At 45.9% G+C, this 18172-nt stretch overlaps 1 protein-coding gene across 2 annotated transcripts; it reads right to left on the reverse strand.

The window, feature by feature from the left end:
* Positions 1-1317: 1317 nt before the first annotated feature.
* Positions 1318-14970, reverse strand: DBNDD1 (dysbindin domain containing 1). Of its 2 annotated transcripts, none has more exons than XM_069739031.1 (4): positions 14686-14970; positions 5197-5349; positions 3341-3481; positions 1318-2413 (listed from the first exon to the last, which is right to left on the reverse strand). In XM_069739031.1, exons 1-4 carry the CDS (start codon positions 14714-14716, stop codon positions 2256-2258), a joined length of 483 nt encoding a protein of 160 aa, XP_069595132.1. In that variant the 5' UTR covers positions 14717-14970; the 3' UTR covers positions 1318-2255. The 2 variants fall into 2 exon arrangements, with proteins under 2 accessions (XP_069595132.1, XP_069595131.1); XM_069739030.1 differs by having other exon boundaries at positions 14670-14879.
* Between the last annotated feature and the right edge of the window lie 3202 nt (positions 14971-18172).

The raw sequence follows: 18172 nt of genomic DNA on the forward strand, positions 1-18172 counted from the left end.
CCCAATTGATGGTCCCAACCCCATTTATAAGGCAAGAAATCCCACTTATTAAACCTGACAGGGCACACCTGTGAAGTGAAAACCATTCCCAGTGACTACATCTTGAAGCTCATCAAGAGAATGCCATGGGTGTGCAAAGCAGTCATCAAAGCAAAAGGTGGCTACTTTGAAGAACCTAGAATATAAGACATATTTTCAGTTGTTTCACACTTTTTTGTTAAGTATATAATTCCACATGTGTTATTTCATAGTTTTGATGCCTTCAGTGTGAATGTACAATTTTCATAGTCCTCAAAACACAGAAAAATCTTTAAATGAGAAGGTGTGTCCAAACTTTTGGTCTGTACTGTATATATACTTACCAAGTCTCCCGGAAAAAAATTAGTCATCTCCCAACCTTTCTGAAAAGGTGACAAATTCAGGGAAAAAAGGATAGATCTCCTAACCTCTTTAAAAAGGTGGTAAATCTCCGGGAAAAAAAGAAGAGATCTCCAGACCTCTCTAAAAAGGTGGCAAATCTTCAGGAAAAAAGGATCGATCTCCAGACCTCTCTGAAATGGTGGCAAATCTTCAGGAAAAAAAGATCGATCTCCCAACCTCTCTGAAAAAGGTCGCAAATCTCCAGGAAAAAGGATCGATCTCCCGACCTCTTTGAAAAAGGTGGGAAATCCACAGGAAAAAGGGAGAGATCTCCCGACCTCTCTGAAAAGGTGGAAAATCTCCAGGAAAAAAGGATCGATCTCCAGACCTCTCTGAAAAGGTGGCAAATCTTCAGTAAAAAAGGATCGATCTCCAGACCTCTCTAAAAAGGATGGAAATCCACAGGAAAAAGGGAGAGATCTCCCGACCTCTCTGAAAAGGTGGCAAATCTCCCCGGAAAAAAAGAGAGATCTTCCTACCTCTCTGAAAAGGTGACAAGTCTGCAGGAAAAAAAACGAGATCACGTGGCCTCTCTGAAAAGGTTTCAAATCTCCACGAAAAAAAAGAGAGATCTTCTGATCTCACTAAACATGTGGGAAATCCCCAGGAAGAAAAGGAGAGATCTCCTGAACTTTCTAAAATGGTGACAAGTCTCCAGGGAATAAGGAGAGCTATTCGAACTTCTCAGAAGAGCTGGAACTACAGAAACCTCCCACAAGGCAATGCTCTTATGACTTAGCCCTGGCGGGAATGCTTGTAGAGAGGGAGTGGCCTGACAAAATATGGGTGTGTCTATGCAAATGTTAAATAAATTAGGCAAGCATGTGAGTAGCCTAAAGCCACATGCACCACTAGTGTACTTTGTCGTGGGTAATTAGGAGACTTAGTCACTCATCATTCATGATCATGTGGTTCAGGAAGATTTTAATGCATCATGTCGCGAGCAACAGAACCAATTTGTAACTATCATGACAACCCTTAAGTGCCAGAAAAGCCCTCGCAGGGGCTAAACTCCCAATGCTGTGGGATGCAGCCACATCATCATAAAGTGCAAAAGTGTCACCAAAAGTAACAAAACAAAAGTGGTCACTGGAAAACGCACACATTGTAACGCTGCTTCTGCGAGACGATGGAACAACTACATGATAAATGAAGAGCTTGTGCACTGCAACTCCCCATAAAAGTGATCCACAGTAAAGGGTTTGGTGACCCCCAAGGGTGATGTGGATGGAGGTGGATTTTAAGGCGGCGAAAGGGAGGGGCATTCTGTGCTTATGAAAGACGTTATGTTAATTGGAGTATGCCCCGAAAATGTCCTCTCTTCCTCATTCATTCTACATTCATGAAGCAGCTGGTAACCCATTAACAAGTGCTGGTACTGCCCAAGGTAGCATCCTAAGCATCTCCGAGCACCAGGTAGGACCTCTACCTGAATTGAATGGCATTCTGTCACCGCTACTATACTGGGGCTGTCCAATATATTCATTCTACAGCTGGTAGTGTTATGGCGTCCTACATTCCCCGGCACTGCGCTTCTACCAAGTCTCCACTTCTTCAGTCTTATCAGTAGATGATGTCCATCCAAGCTCCATGACTGATAGGTTTCTACCAAGTCCCAACCTAAGACTCTACTAAGTTGCATGTGCTGAGCAGGCCCCATCTATCACCCCAGAGGGTAGTAGCAGTACTGAGATGGTCCCTATTGAGTTGGTTAATGCAGTTTTGTGAGCTATGGTCTTGGCACTTTCTATGGTCCAGTCCCTGATATGGATGATTCGGTGGGCAGTAGGGACCATCTTAGGTGGGTAGGGAATGGGGTAAAGGCTTTCCTATTGTTAGTTCTCTTTGGATCTCTCTGCCGCGAGGAACGTGTCCAGCAGTCCTCCTTGCAGCTCTGAGTCGCTGAGATGTTTCTTCTCCCTTTCAGCTCTTGAGCGAGTCCAAGAAGGAGAACGCAGATACCCGGCTCTGGGAAGTGGAGGTAATTGCAGACCTGCATGTGAGAAGGTGGTGTCAGAAAAGAAGGAATCCCCCTTTATATGAAACGCGAGCAATGTCCCGGATCCCTGAACAAGGTAATGAGAGTGGAACACCATATACATTCAGGACACGCTCACACTCCAACTGGAATGGTTTAATGAAAGGCTGATTAGCCCTGGAATAGAGCCGGCGTGTCTGGAATAGTGGTCATTAATCTTAATCTGTTCAATTTCCCAGCTTACTATTCTTTTACCATTCCTGTTGCTGAATTTAAAGGGGTGCAACTGTTGGCTCAATGTGCCCCGGCCTATTTCCTGCATCCGATCACAATAATAAGCAGTAAATGGCAAAAATGCTGATTCTTACAGTACCCTGGTTTCACACATCCAACATTCTTGGTCCAAATACAGACTGTGAAGTTTTGACCCAAACGCCATACCCTAATATATGTCTACGAGGATCTTGAGTTCAAGATGGAGGATCCTCAACTGGCCCGGACATCATGGTCCAGTCAATATTGGACGCGTGAAACCGGCTTTACTGACACTTCTGACATGCACAATTCAACCAGAACATCAAGTTTGGGGCATCTTCTTGGGTACGACAACCCAACTAACCAAGCCAGAAGGACTGTGTATTATTTCCCCCATCTACCATCGAAGATCCTTGGCTTAATTCCCTACAATAATATTGTAGCGTGGGGATCACCCTGGGCTGGCACCGCTATTTTAAGGGACCCCAAATCTGCTGTCTGAGCTGCCTTTATGATAGTCTACTCTAAGGGTGGTCCATATGTGCCATCAGCCCTTTGGAACCAGTTATCTCAGAGAGGTTGATGGCCACCAGACCTTAGTACCGGATCGTGAATTATTTAACGGAAGACCCTACCAAGTTCCATCCATAAAATGTGATTTTTACCGCAGAACTCCTCATCACATACCTGGAGGGGGCTCATTGTGCAGATTTTCATCATCTGAGTCAGCAAACACTTCTGCCAGTTCTTGGTCAGACATATCTGTGAGCTCTGTCAGGTCCAGCAGATCAAAGTGCACTTCAAGAGAGGAGACGCTGCTGAGCGGTTCTACGGAGAGAGAAAGAAGGACTTTGTGTTGAAATTGTGGAAAAGTGCCATTTGTAACATAGTAACATAGTTAGTAAGGCCGAAAAAAGACATTTGTCCATCCAGTTCAGCCTATATTCCATCATAATAAATCCCCAGATCTACGTCCTTCTACAGAACCTAATAATTGTATGATACAATATTGTTCTGCTCCAGGAAGACATCCAGGCCTCTCTTGAACCCCTCGACTGAGTTCGCCATCACCACCTCCTCAGGCAAGCAATTCCAGATTCTCACTGCCCTAACAGTAAAGAATCCTCTTCTATGTTGGTGGAAAAACCTTCTCTCCTCCAGACGCAAAGAATGCCCCCTTGTGCCCGTCACCTTCCTTGGTATAAACAGATCCTCAGCGAGATATTTGTATTGTCCCCTTATATACTTATACATGGTTATTAGATCGCCCCTCAGTCGTCTTTTTTCTAGACTAAATAATCCTAATTTCGCTAATCTATCTGGGTATTGTAGTTCTCCCATCCCCTTTATTAATTTTGTTGCCCTCCTTTGTACTCTCTCTAGTTCCATTATATCCTTCCTGAGCACCGGTGCCCAAAACTGGACACAGTACTCCATGTGCGGTCTAACTAGGGATTTGTACAGAGGCAGTATAATGCTCTCATCATGTGTATCCAGACCTCTTTTAATGCACCCCATGATCCTGTTTGCCTTGGCAGCTGCTGCCTGGCACTGGCTGCTCCAGGTAAGTTTATCATTAACTAGGATCCCCAAGTCCTTCTCCCTGTCAGATTTACCCAGTGGTTTCCCATTCAGTGTGTAATGGTGACATTGATTCCTTCTTCCCATGTGTATAACCTTACATTTATCATTGTTAAACCTCATCTGCCACCTTTCAGCCCAAGTTTCCAACTTATCCAGATCCATCTGTAGCAGAATACTATCTTCTCTTGTATTAACTGCTTTACATAGTTTTGTATCATCTGCAAATATCGATATTTTACTATGTAAACCTTCTACCAGATCATTCATGAATATGTTGAAGAGAACAGGTCCCAATACTGACCCCTGCGGTACCCCACTGGTCACAGCCACCCAGTTAGAGGCTATACCATTTATAACCACCCTCTGCTTTCTATCACTAAGCCAGTTACTAACCCATTTACACACATTTTCCCTCAGACCAAGCATTCTCATTTTGTGTACCAACCTCTTGTGCGGCACGGTATCAAACGCTTTGGAAAAATCGAGATATACCACGTCCAATGACTCACCGTGGTCCAGCCTATAGCTTACCTCTTCATAAAAACTGATTTGTAAGGAACTCACAAAAAAAAACTTCATACAGATAGGGGTTTGCATACACAGAGGTTATATTTCAAGGAGTGCATTCATTCTGGTTGCTGCCATTGCAAAAATTCCTGACCTAGAAGATATCACCCATAGCTTTAAAGCAGTGTTCCTCAACCTGTGGATCTCTGACTGCTGCAAAACTATGACTGCTACACCCACGATAGGAGTTGAAGTTTCAATACAGGTGAGAAATATCTGCAATGTGACCACCTATCTTACAAGAAATCTTCAAAAGTTGCTGGAAATATTGGGCACCGTGGGACTAAATCTGAGGACCATGATCTCTGGTTGGAATAATGAGTTGTGCAGTAACATTGAGTGGTCCTAGTGATAAGACAATGTGGTTCACCCAATAGGGTGGAGATACTCACGTCTTCTTTCTGTGACATGCAGGAGGCCCGTCGTAGGAGCCAGGACTCCTAATTCCTCCTCAGCCACAAGGGGTTGTTGAGGTTCTTCTACAGTCACCTCAGTAGGGGCACCAGGGTGAGAGCCAACCTCACTCTTTGCTTCTCTGGTCCGCTCTGCGTAGGGAAAATAGCATGTGTTACTAGAGGAATATCAAGGGGCAGATCATATTGTCTGTAAATTCAAAATTTCAGGTCAAAGGTATCTTCTTTTGTGTTGTAATGTTTGGCACGTGGCTTCAAGGTGCCTCCTAATGATCAAGTGCCACCCTGGCGATTGATAAGATTAGCAAGAGATACCTTGACCCTATATTAACCACGATATGGCAAGAACATATCAAAGGCAAAGTAGAAATCACCCCACAAGTAAATTAGGGCTCTTTTGCGTTGCATGGACCACCCAACTGGTAGATATGGCCATTCCCAAGCTTTAAGATTGACTCCTTGGATAGGCGACATCTATTGAGGAATGGTTGGGTCAACCCAACAAGAATCTTCCTGCTCCAGAATAATTACATGAGACGCCTTCATGGTATGTATAAATGGTCTCCATTATGACGGACCACTGAAGATGGGCATTTACAAAATCCAGACCTATATTGACCCTGAAGGTCTAATGCCACTATTCCATGTTAGTGGGCGTTATTGCTCCCATGGAGGTCATCATCATCATGGAGCATTTTATTTTATCTAAATCTGGATACTATTATTGACATATTTATTAATTTCCGATATTAGGACCTGGTAGGAGACCAATGATCTAGATAATGGTAGACATTTCTGGGGATCATCAAGGCCATATTACATGGCAACGGATAATATTTTCTGATTTTTCATGCCAATTAATTCTCACTACACAGAAAAAAAATGCCAAATCATGGGTATCACTGCCCAGCTCAGGCTGGAAATGACTCCTGGCATATTTTGTAATGCTGGACATGATCAAAGACATCATCACTATGGCACAGAAGGCTCTCATTTATAATGTATTTTGAAATGGGATATAAGAGAATACTTACTTAACCTATAAATAATCTGAAATTATAAAAAAGAAAAGTTTGAAGAGCCGACTCAGTGGTTACGATCACCTTTTTAGTATTCTGCTCATTGGTTTCGACTCACAACAGATTAACCTAAATCTTTTTTAATGCAGTATATTCACTTGTGTGCAAAAGTTTAGTTACAGCATAAACTTTCTCTGTGAACTTTATAGTAAAAACATAACTCAAACACAAGACTGGAAACTTTGAGTTTCTCATGGAACTTTCCACATCCTAAGTCGACTGTGCCGACAGGCCCTGAGGCTGGGTACACGCCGGTCACTGTAATTACCATGTTATGGCTTATTCTCTGAGTACCTAGCTAAAATTAACTTGTAGCTAATGGATCTGTAGCAAGAGTGAAGGCCATGAGCTCAGAAAATATTCAGATGTAGAGAAGCCGATATGTAACACAGCTGGGCTCTTCAGGTCAGCAGAGATGAGGTTGTCTGGTGGAGCAGAGCTGAGGTTGTCTGATGGAGCAGAGCTGAGGTTGTCTGATGGAGCAGAGCTGAGATTGTCTGGTGGAGCAGAGCTGAGATTGTCTGGTGGAGCAGAGCTGAGGTTGTCTGGTGGAGCAGAGCTGAGGTTGTTTGATGGAACAGAGATGAGGTTGTCTGGTGGAGCAGAGATGAGGTTGTCCAGTGGAGCAGAACTAAGGTTGTCTGATGAAACAGAGATGAGGTTGTCTGGTGGAGCAGAGGTGAGATTATCTGGTGGAGCAGAGCTGAGGTTGTCTGATGGCGCAGAGATGAGGTTGTCTGGTGGAGCAGAGCTGAGGTTGTCTGGTGGAGCAGAGATGAGGTTGTCTGGTGGAGCAGAGCTGAGGTTGTCTGGTGGAGCAGAGCTGAGGTTGTCTGGTGGAGCAGAGCTGAGGTTGTCTGGTGGAGCAGAGCTGAGGTTGTCTGGTGGAGCAGAGCTGAGGTTGTTTGATGGAACAGAGATGAGGTTGTCTGGTGGAGCAGAGATGAGGTTGTCTGGTGGAGCAGAGATGAGGTTGTCCAGTGGAGCAGAACTAAGGTTGTCTGATGAAACAGAGATGAGGTTGTCTGGTGGAGCAGAGATGAGATTATCTGGTGGAGCAGAGCTGAGGTTGTCTGATGGAGCAGAGATGAGATTGTCTGGTGGAGCAGAGCTGAGGTTGTCTGGTGGAGCAGAGCTGAGGTTGTCTGATGGAGCAGAGATGAGATTGTCTGATGGAGCAGAGCTGAGGTTGTCTGGTGGAGCAGAGCTGAGGTTGTTTGATGGAACAGAGATGAGGTTGTCTGGTGGAGCAGAGATGAGGTTGTCTGGTGGAGCAGAGCTGAGGTTGTCTGGTGGAGCAGAGCTGAGGTTGTCTGGTGGAGCAGAGCTGAGGTTGTCTGGTGGAGCAGAGCTGAGGTTGTCTGGTGGAGCAGAGCTGAGGTTGTTTGATGGAACAGAGATGAGGTTGTCTGGTGGAGCAGAGATGAGGTTGTCCAGTGGAGCAGAACTAAGGTTGTCTGATGAAACAGAGATGAGGTTGTCTGGTGGAGCAGAGATGAGATTATCTGGTGGAGCAGAGCTGAGGTTGTCTGATGGAGCAGAGATGAGATTGTCTGGTGGAGCAGAGCTGAGGTTGTCTGGTGGAGCAGAGCTGAGGTTGTCTGGTGGAGCAGAGATGAGGTAGTCCGGTGGAGCAGAATTAAGGTTGTCTGATGGAGCAGAGATGAGGTTGTCTGGTGGAGCAGAGCTGAGGTTGTCTGGTGGAGCAGAGTTGAGGTTGTCTGGTGGAGCAGAGATGAGGTTGTCCGGTGGAGCAGAACTAAGGTTGTCTGATGGAGCAGAGATGAGGTTGTCTGATGGAACAGAGATGAGGTTGTCTGGTGGAGCAGTGCTGAGGTTGTCTGATGGAACAGAGATGAGGTTGTCTGGTGGAGCAGTGCTGAGGTTGTCTGGTGGAGCAGAGCTGAGGTTGTCTGGTGGAGCAGAGCTGAGGTTGTCTGGTGGAGCAGAGCTGAGGCTGTCTGGTGGAGCTTAGCTGAGGTTGTCTGGTGGAACAGAGATGAGGTTGTCTGGTGGAGCAGTGCTGAGGTTGTCTGGTGGAGCAGAGCTGAGGCTGTCTGGTGGAGCAGAGATGAGGTAGTCCGGTGGAGCAGAATTAAGGTTGTCTGGTGGAGCAGAGCTGAGGCTGTCTGGTGGAGCAGAGATGAGATTGTCTGGTGGAGCAGAGCTGAGGTTGTCTGGTGGAGCAGAGCTGAGGTTGTCTGGTGGAGCAGAGCTGAGGTTGTCTGAAGGAGCAGAGCTGAGGTTGTCTGAAGGAGCAGAGCTGAGGTTGTCTTGCGGAGCAGAGCTGAGATTGTCTGATGGAGCAGGCTAAGGTCTAAAGGAGCAGAGCTGAGGTTGTCTGGTGGAGCAGAGCTGAGGTTGTCTGGTGTCTGGTGGAGCAGAGCTGAGGTTGTCTGGAGCAGAGATGAGGTTGTCTGATGGCGCAGAGCTGAGGCTGTCTGGTGGAGCAGAGATGAGATTGTCTGGTGGAGCAAAGATGAGATTGTCTGATGGAGCAGAGCTGAGGTTGTCTGATGGAGCAGAGCTGAGGTTGTCTGATGGAGCAGAGCTGAGATTGTCTGATGGAGCAGGCTGAGGTCTAAAGGAGCAGAGCTGAGGTTGTCTGGAGCAGAGATGAGGTTGTCTGATGGCGCAGAGCTGAGGCTGTCTGGTGGAGCAGAGATGAGATTGTCTGATGGAGCAGAGCTGAGGTTGTCTGATGGCGCAGAGATGAGGTTGTCTGGTGGAGCAGAGATGAGGTTGTCTGGTGGAGGAGAGATGAGATTGTCTGGTGGAGCAGAGATGAGGTTGTCTGGTGGAGCAGAGATGAGGTTGTCTGATGGAGCAGAGCTGAGGTTGTCTGATGGCGCAGAGATGAGGTTGTCTGGTGGAGCAGAGATGAGGTTGTCTGGTGGAGCAGAGATGAGATTGTCTGGTGGAGCAGAGATGAGATTGTCTGGTGGAGCAGAGATGAGGTTGTCTGGTGGAGCAGAGATGAGGTTGTCTGATGGCGCAGAGATGAGGTTGTCTGGTGGAGCAGAGCTGAGGTTGTCTGATGGCGCAGAGATGAGGTTGTCTGGTGGAGCAGAGATGAGGTTGTCTGATGGCGCAGAGATGAGGTTGTCTGGTGGAGCAGAGATGAGGTTGTCTGGTGGAGCAGAGCTGAGGTTGTCTGGTGGAACAGAGCTGAGGTTGTCTGATGGAGCAGAGCTGAGGTTGTCTGGAGCAGAGCTGAGGTTGTCTGATGGCGCAGAGCTGAGGTTGTCTGGAGCAGAGCTGAGGTTGTCTGGTGGAGCAGAGCTGAGGTTGTCTGGTGGAGCAGAGATGAGGTAGTCCGGTGGAGCAGAATTAAGGTTGTCTGATGGAGCAGAGATGAGGTTGTCTGGTGGAGCAGAGCTGAGGTTGTCTGGTGGAGCAGAGTTGAGGTTGTCTGGTGGAGCAGAGATGAGGTTGTCCGGTGGAGCAGAACTAAGGTTGTCTGATGGAGCAGAGATGAGGTTGTCTGATGGAACAGAGATGAGGTTGTCTGGTGGAGCAGTGCTGAGGTTGTCTGATGGAACAGAGATGAGGTTGTCTGGTGGAGCAGTGCTGAGGTTGTCTGGTGGAGCAGAGCTGAGGTTGTCTGGTGGAGCAGAGCTGAGGTTGTCTGGTGGAGCAGAGCTGAGGCTGTCTGGTGGAGCTTAGCTGAGGTTGTCTGGTGGAACAGAGATGAGGTTGTCTGGTGGAGCAGTGCTGAGGTTGTCTGGTGGAGCAGAGCTGAGGCTGTCTGGTGGAGCAGAGATGAGGTAGTCCGGTGGAGCAGAATTAAGGTTGTCTGGTGGAGCAGAGCTGAGGCTGTCTGGTGGAGCAGAGATGAGATTGTCTGGTGGAGCAGAGCTGAGGTTGTCTGGTGGAGCAGAGCTGAGGTTGTCTGGTGGAGCAGAGCTGAGGTTGTCTGAAGGAGCAGAGCTGAGGTTGTCTGAAGGAGCAGAGCTGAGGTTGTCTTGCGGAGCAGAGCTGAGATTGTCTGATGGAGCAGGCTAAGGTCTAAAGGAGCAGAGCTGAGGTTGTCTGGTGGAGCAGAGCTGAGGTTGTCTGGTGTCTGGTGGAGCAGAGCTGAGGTTGTCTGGAGCAGAGATGAGGTTGTCTGATGGCGCAGAGCTGAGGCTGTCTGGTGGAGCAGAGATGAGATTGTCTGGTGGAGCAAAGATGAGATTGTCTGATGGAGCAGAGCTGAGGTTGTCTGATGGAGCAGAGCTGAGGTTGTCTGATGGAGCAGAGCTGAGATTGTCTGATGGAGCAGGCTGAGGTCTAAAGGAGCAGAGCTGAGGTTGTCTGGAGCAGAGATGAGGTTGTCTGATGGCGCAGAGCTGAGGCTGTCTGGTGGAGCAGAGATGAGATTGTCTGATGGAGCAGAGCTGAGGTTGTCTGATGGCGCAGAGATGAGGTTGTCTGGTGGAGCAGAGATGAGGTTGTCTGGTGGAGGAGAGATGAGATTGTCTGGTGGAGCAGAGATGAGGTTGTCTGGTGGAGCAGAGATGAGGTTGTCTGATGGAGCAGAGCTGAGGTTGTCTGATGGCGCAGAGATGAGGTTGTCTGGTGGAGCAGAGATGAGGTTGTCTGGTGGAGCAGAGATGAGATTGTCTGGTGGAGCAGAGATGAGATTGTCTGGTGGAGCAGAGATGAGGTTGTCTGGTGGAGCAGAGATGAGGTTGTCTGATGGCGCAGAGATGAGGTTGTCTGGTGGAGCAGAGCTGAGGTTGTCTGATGGCGCAGAGATGAGGTTGTCTGGTGGAGCAGAGATGAGGTTGTCTGATGGCGCAGAGATGAGGTTGTCTGGTGGAGCAGAGATGAGGTTGTCTGGTGGAGCAGAGCTGAGGTTGTCTGGTGGAACAGAGCTGAGGTTGTCTGATGGAGCAGAGCTGAGGTTGTCTGGAGCAGAGCTGAGGTTGTCTGATGGCGCAGAGCTGAGGTTGTCTGGAGCAGAGCTGAGGTTGTCTGGTGGAGCAGAGCTGAGGCTGTCTGGCGGAGCAGAGATGAGATTGTCTGGTGGAGCAGAGATGAGATTGTCTGGTGGAGCAGAGATGAGATTGTCTGGTGGAGCAGAGCTGAGGTTGTCTGATGGAGCAGTGCTGAGGTTGTCTGATGGAGCAGTGCTGAGGTTGTCTGATGGAGCAGTGCTGAGGTTGTCTGATGGAGCAGTGCTGAGGTTGTCTGATGGAGCAGAGCTGAGGTTGTCTGATGGAGCAGAGCTGAGGTAGTCTGATGGAGCAGAGCTGTGTTTGTCAATGCAGAAGAGCTGAACTTGTCAGCTCTGCTGTATCTGAAATGTCTACAGAGCTGTTTTTTTTTGGCTATGTTAGTTTCTCACCTCCCCCCCCCCTTCGTCCTTTGTCCCCTCCACAGTACAATCAATCTAGTCCCCAGTCCCCAGGTCAAGACTGGAGCTGGTGTGACACCACAAGAAGTGAGAGTAATCTCAGCCCCAGCATCAGATGACAGGGAGAGTTAGCGCCCCTCAGAGGATCTTTTAGTAATTAAAAGTAATTATGACAATTCCCATCTCAGGCTGCTAAATAGTATGGGATCACAGGTCAGGTAGTGGACAACCCCTTTTAAAAAAAATATATATATATGGAATTTCAAGGCCTATGGCTCCCGTAGCTTATGTCAGTGAGCTGAATGGCTGCAGTTAATAATATATATGATGAAGTGCTCAGTTATATTCTGACATGGCTTATCCATGTAGTGTCTTGTCCCATTAATGGATGGCCAATGTGGTCATATCCAGTCCCACAATTCCCATCCAAGGACCATATTTTGCAGGAAGTTGAGATTGAGTAGAAAACCCCCAAAATTTGAATTTATCATAATCCGCCCTTTGTACAGTACAGTGCAGTATGGCAATGTATACAGCCCCCAGACCTGTGTATATATAAATATATATATATATATGTATTACCCAAAGCCTTAACTTATATCCCCACTATCATCCTGAAAGTCATCTTCTGCAGACTCCCCAAAAGTCTGGTGTTTACCGAAGGGCACGGTGGCATTAAAACATTGCTGTATTTATAGACTATTTATAAAATTGCCTTCAGCAATGGTGGACAACCCACCCCTTTCCTGCATACTGGGAGTTGTAGTTCCACAGCTAAAGATCAACCCGGTGTAAAGTTTTCAGCAAATGTGGATTTTATGCCAAATTTGTGGATTATGGATCAGTCAATAATAAAAGTAAGATCATCATGCGAATTATGGAAATAATAGGAATATAAATAGTTAATAGGGGAAAAATAACTTTGAGAATACAAAGTCTCCAGGGACAAGGGCCGTGTACTAAATATAGGGATACGGAGGGGGCTAAAAGTGTCCCAGAATGCAGGAAATAACAGGATAGTAGCTCTCCATCACTGGGAGAGGAAGCGTATGTCAGTATATATGTATCCAGCACAGAAGGCATCTTATAGACTTCAGGCTGTAACCCTATAAGTGCCGGCTGTAGCTATCATTTGCATTCAGCACCATGCAAACCTCGCTTACTCGGCCCACACCGAATGCTGCCATGATCGATGCCCATCCTTATTGCAGGGACTTGCACTGATGCTGCACTTGGCACAGGTAGTTACTGAGATTTATAGATGCGGTGATGCTTTCCCCAGAGGGTGATGACACTTAGACGAAATGCCACGTGACTCTCAACATGCCACCCTCCAGAGACAAACGCTGCTGTGTTACCATTGGCATCAGCAGACAGAGCTTCTTTATAATGAGGCTTCCTGTGCTATTGTGATTGGGACTGGCAAGAGTTATCGGGTAACGGAGGGGCATTTACGGTTCAGTATCGGTGATAAAACAAATGAAAAATACAAAAATAAATACAATATAAGCCAGGTAACGGAGGGGCATTTACGGTTCGGTATCGGTAATAAAACAAATGCAAAATACAAAAATAAATGTAAAATACATAACACAAAATAAGCCGGGTAACGAAGCGGCATAAGGGTTCAGTAATAAAAACAAATGCAAAATATAAAAATGAAAAAATAAATAAATAAAAATAATGATAAATAAATAAAATAACACAAAATAAGCCAGGAAACAGGGGAATTTAAGGTCTGATAATAAAACAAATGCAAAATAATACAAAAATGAATAACATAAAAAAAGAAATGAAAAATAAGCCAGGTAATGAAGGGGAATTTAAGGTTTGGTAATAAAACAAATGCAGAATACAAAAATAAATAAAAAAATATATATAACAAAAAATAAGATGGCAAACTGAGGGCATTTAAGGTTTGGTGATAAAACAAATGCAGAATGCAAAAATAAAAAAATATATAATAAATATATAAAAAAATAAGCTGGGAAACGGAGGGGCACTTAAGGTTTGGTAATAAAACAAATGCAAAATACATAAATTAATTAGAAAAAAAAAACATCAAGCAAACAAAAAGAAAAAAAAAATAAGAACACAAAATAAGCCGAGTAATGAAACAAATACAAAATACAGAAATTATTTTAAAGTAAATAAATAAATAAAAAAATGCACAACACAAAATAAAAATGCACAAATATATAAAATAAATAACTAAACCTAGAATGATAAAATGACCACGATGCAGAGACAGCTTGCAACGTGCTTATGTTTTATGGCATTTCCTACATTTCTATCTGTCTCTGACTCCGCAGTTCAGATTTAGATCCATGAAAGAAGAGAGGATTTTTTTTATTATCAGCCTAGATTATGCACCCCATCTTTCCCCTCCCCCATGCTCTACTGATGTCTTCTCTGGGGATTACAGCTATGGCTTTAGAGCTTTGCAAACTTAAACTAAGCGCCTGGTTAGTGGAAGGGGGGACATTGGTGTCTGGCTGCGCCCCCCTGTGTATGTGACTGTCTCATCATTTCAGGACTGTATTACAGTTTGTCTGCAGCTGTCCTCCTCCTGATACTACAAAGAAAATACTCAGCATTCCCAGGTCCTGTTTTTTGACCCCTTTCACCCATAGGGGTGCAGCCTAAATTCTGTTTTTTGGACATATTCATTGCTACATTATGTTAATTGTAACTTCTGGGCTTTTCATTTGATACTTTGTTGCAATAGAGAACTCTTCTTGCTACATATAAAACCCCTGAGATTGGGGATCATCTGACACTGACCTAAGGATGGGGTGCAATTATTTTTGCAAATGATTGGGATAATGTACCCGCTATCATCCATATAATGCATATGTTTGTACCGGACCATGATGGGATGCCCAGTGTATTAATATTGCCAGTGCAATGCGGTACTGTCCACACACTGCAAGTCACAGCATCCCAACCCTATACTTTACAGACCCACCAAGACACAATCATCTCACATCATGCACTTCTGATCCAAGAAGTAGGCTCCTGGGACCCCTCACCTTGTCGGTCACTCACCTGAGGGACCAGGCCCTTTTGGGGGCTCCATCCAGGTAGTGAATCAGGGGTTCCACCCTCAGTGTGTTGAGCTGGAAGAGATGGGGCATAGGGCAGCATCAGATGCAGCCTCCTCCCTGCAGCAGGCAGCAGGATCTGCACCACAGACACACATCCCCAGCCTCACTGATGATAAGTGAGCATTGCATTGCAAATGAGCAGACAAGAGGCAGTGAGAGGGGAGGGCTGGGATGTGTCTCTGGGTGTCAGAGCTGGAGCCTGTGTGTGATGTAGGAGGCCACTGGCATGGAGCCCAGACTGGTGAGGTTGGCTGAGGATGTCCTCCCCATCAGAGCAGATGCTGCAGGTCTTTGCAGACAGAATACTATAAGCTGCACCTTGTGGCCCATGCGCTTGTCGCCTACAACAGTCCTTAAAATTCCATATATTCATTTATTTCTGGGAAAGCTGGGTTATCACCAGTATGACAGCTGAGCTGCACCTTGTGGCCCGTGCGCTGTCCGCCTACAACAATCCTTAAAATTTCATATATTCATTTATTGCTGGGACAGCTGGGTTATCACCAATATGACAGCTGTTACTTGTGGGATGTGTTGCATATTACTTAATGGCTTTTAATGTGTAAATCAGGGTCTGGGAAAGCTGGTTGACATTCAATAGAGCCATCATTACATGTGAGATATATCACATATTGGTTTATGGCTTATAACGTACCAATCAGGGTCTGAGAAAGCTGGATTAGAGCCAAAAGACCCATCATTGCACGTGGGGTATATCGCATATTGGTTTATATTTTATATAGTACCAATCAGAGTCTGGGAAAGCTGGGTGACAGCCAATATACCCATTATTACATATGGAATATATTTCACATTGCTTTATGGCTTATAACATGCTAATTAGGGTCTGAAAAAGCTGGGTGACAATAAATACACCCATTATTGCTTGTGCGATATATGACATTATGTGCCAATCAGGGACTCAAAAAGCTGTGTGACAGCTAATAGAACAGTTATTGCAAGCTGGATATATTTTGCATTGCTTTATTGCTTATTATTTGCCAATCAGGGTCTCAGAAAGCTGAATGATCACATATTGCTTAATGGCTTATAAAGTGCCAGTGTCTGAGAAAGCTGGGTGGCACTGCATGTTGGATATATATATTATTGCTTCAAGGCTTATAATGTGCCAGTCATAGTCTAGGAAAACTGGGTGACAACCAATATGACAACCATTAGCATGTGGGATATATAATGTGCCATCTGGGAAAATTGGCATATACAGGGGCTGTCACCCAGCTTTTCCAGGCAGCACAATGCGTTGGCCCGACATACATTGTGAAAATGCGGCACAACGTGGGCAGCGGATGCAGTTTTTCAACGCATCCGCTGCCCATTCTATGTCCCGGGGAGGAGGGGGCGAAGTTACGGCCGCGCATGCGCGGTAGGAAATGGCGGACGCGACGTACAAAAAAAAGTTACATTGAACGTTTTTTTGTGCCGACGGTCCGCCAAAACACGACTCATCCGTCGCACGACGGACACAACGTATGGCCATCCGTCGGCAATACAAGTCTATGGGGAAAAAAAAACACATTTGCAGGATCCGTTTTTTCCCAAAATGACGGATTGCGACGGATTCCAAACAACGCAAGTGTGAAAGAAGCCTAATCTGACTGCTTAGGCCTCTTTCACACTTCAGTCTTTTTGTTTCAGTCAAAATCCATCGTTTTGAGGAAAAAACGAATCCAGCGAATTTGCCCGATGGATCCGTCTTTTTCTCATAGACTTGTATTAGCGACGGATTACGACCGATGGCCTCACGTTTCGTCCGTTGTGCGCTGGATCCGTTGGAATTTGTTTATCCGTCGTCTGGAGAACGGACAAAGTAACATTTTTTGTCTGCGTCGAAAAGTCGGACAGCGACGGATCCAGCGGCGTCCATCGTTGGCTAGAATAGAAGCCTATGGGCGCAGGATCCGTCGCTTTCCGTCAAATGACAGAATCCAGTGACGGATTCCGTTTTTTTACACTGAGCATGCTCCAAATCTTTATTTAGTAGCTAATTGGCCAGACAGCCCCAAATCTACGGTATATAGACCTGCCATGTGGCTTCATTCCTCAATGTGCCAGCAAGAAGCATACAAGCAAGAAGCCTGCCAGCAACCTGCCTGATGGATAGATGGTCACAATATTTGCTAGAACTCCTTACATTTCTGCCACTTGCTCTACAACCTCTCAAAGATGGGGTGTTAAAGCATTCAATATATAGGTTTCCATTCTTTTCCAGTAGCCAATCATCATTTGGAGATATGGAAAAAATGGATCGTTGAAAAAAACGGAAGAATCGGATGAAAAAACAGATGCGACGGATGCAGCGGATGAGGTTTTTCGACAGATCCGCTATATGGATCTGACGAAAAACTGGATCCGTTGTTTCCATTTTTCACTATTTTTGTCAGATCCGTCGCTGTCGCAGCAGAAGACTGAAGTGTGAAAGAGGCCTTATGAAGAAATATTTCCATTCCTGGCCATGTATAACAAATAACCCCCGTGATGGCGACAATGGCAGCCATACTAGTTGCCATCCAGCTTTACAGGAAGTAAGTAAAACAAAAAAAATGGGGGGAAATGGGCGTTTGATAATAATAATTTAAAAAAAAACCATACCATTCACCTCTGGTAAAAATAGGAGTTGAGTCTTGGCACTCGGAGATGCCCGCAGCGCTGAGAAAGGACATTAGTAAAAAATATGACAGCTCTGTTTCCTTCCAAAACAGAGGACGTTCTGTCTTTCATTGAGTTTTGATTGCAGGTACTACAGGCGTAATACTGGGCACTGTGCCTCTCCAGAGGCCTGCCAGGGGGTGGGTGAAGTGCTGTGAATAAATATCACCATAGTGTCACCAAATAGCACTGCCATACTGCGCCCATACCAGCAGACAACTTTCTATCAGCAGCATCCATGAAACTTTTATTATTGTACGGTCCAGTACATGCTAAATTCTTCTTTGATAAGGGGACCGGTCTATAGCACCCTTTAATTTGGAGGCCAGCTTTAGGCATAGATAAAATGGAAATAAGGTCGCAGAAGCCCCTATATTGTGGCGCCCCAGTACAAATGGTTATGGCGTAGCAGAAGCCCCCATATTGTGGACTCCCCAGTACAAATGGTTATGGGGTAGCAGAAGCCCCCATATTGTGGACGCCCCAGTACAAATGGTTATGGGGTAGCAGAAGCCCCCATATTGTGGACTCCCCAGTACAAATGGTTATGGGGTAGCAGAAGCCCCCATATTGTGGACGCCCCAGTACAAATGGTTATGGGGTAGCAGAAGCCCCTATATTGTGGATGCCCCAGTACAAATGGTTATGGGGTAGCAGAAGCCCCTATATTGTGGATGCCCCAGTACAAATGGTTATGGGATAGCAGAAGCCCCTATATTGTGGATGCCCCAGTACAAATGGTTATGGGGTAGCAGAAGCCC

The sequence above is a fragment of the Ranitomeya imitator genome, chromosome 9, assembly GCF_032444005.1.
Source record: "Ranitomeya imitator isolate aRanImi1 chromosome 9, aRanImi1.pri, whole genome shotgun sequence".
NCBI lineage: Eukaryota > Metazoa > Chordata > Amphibia > Anura > Dendrobatidae > Ranitomeya > Ranitomeya imitator.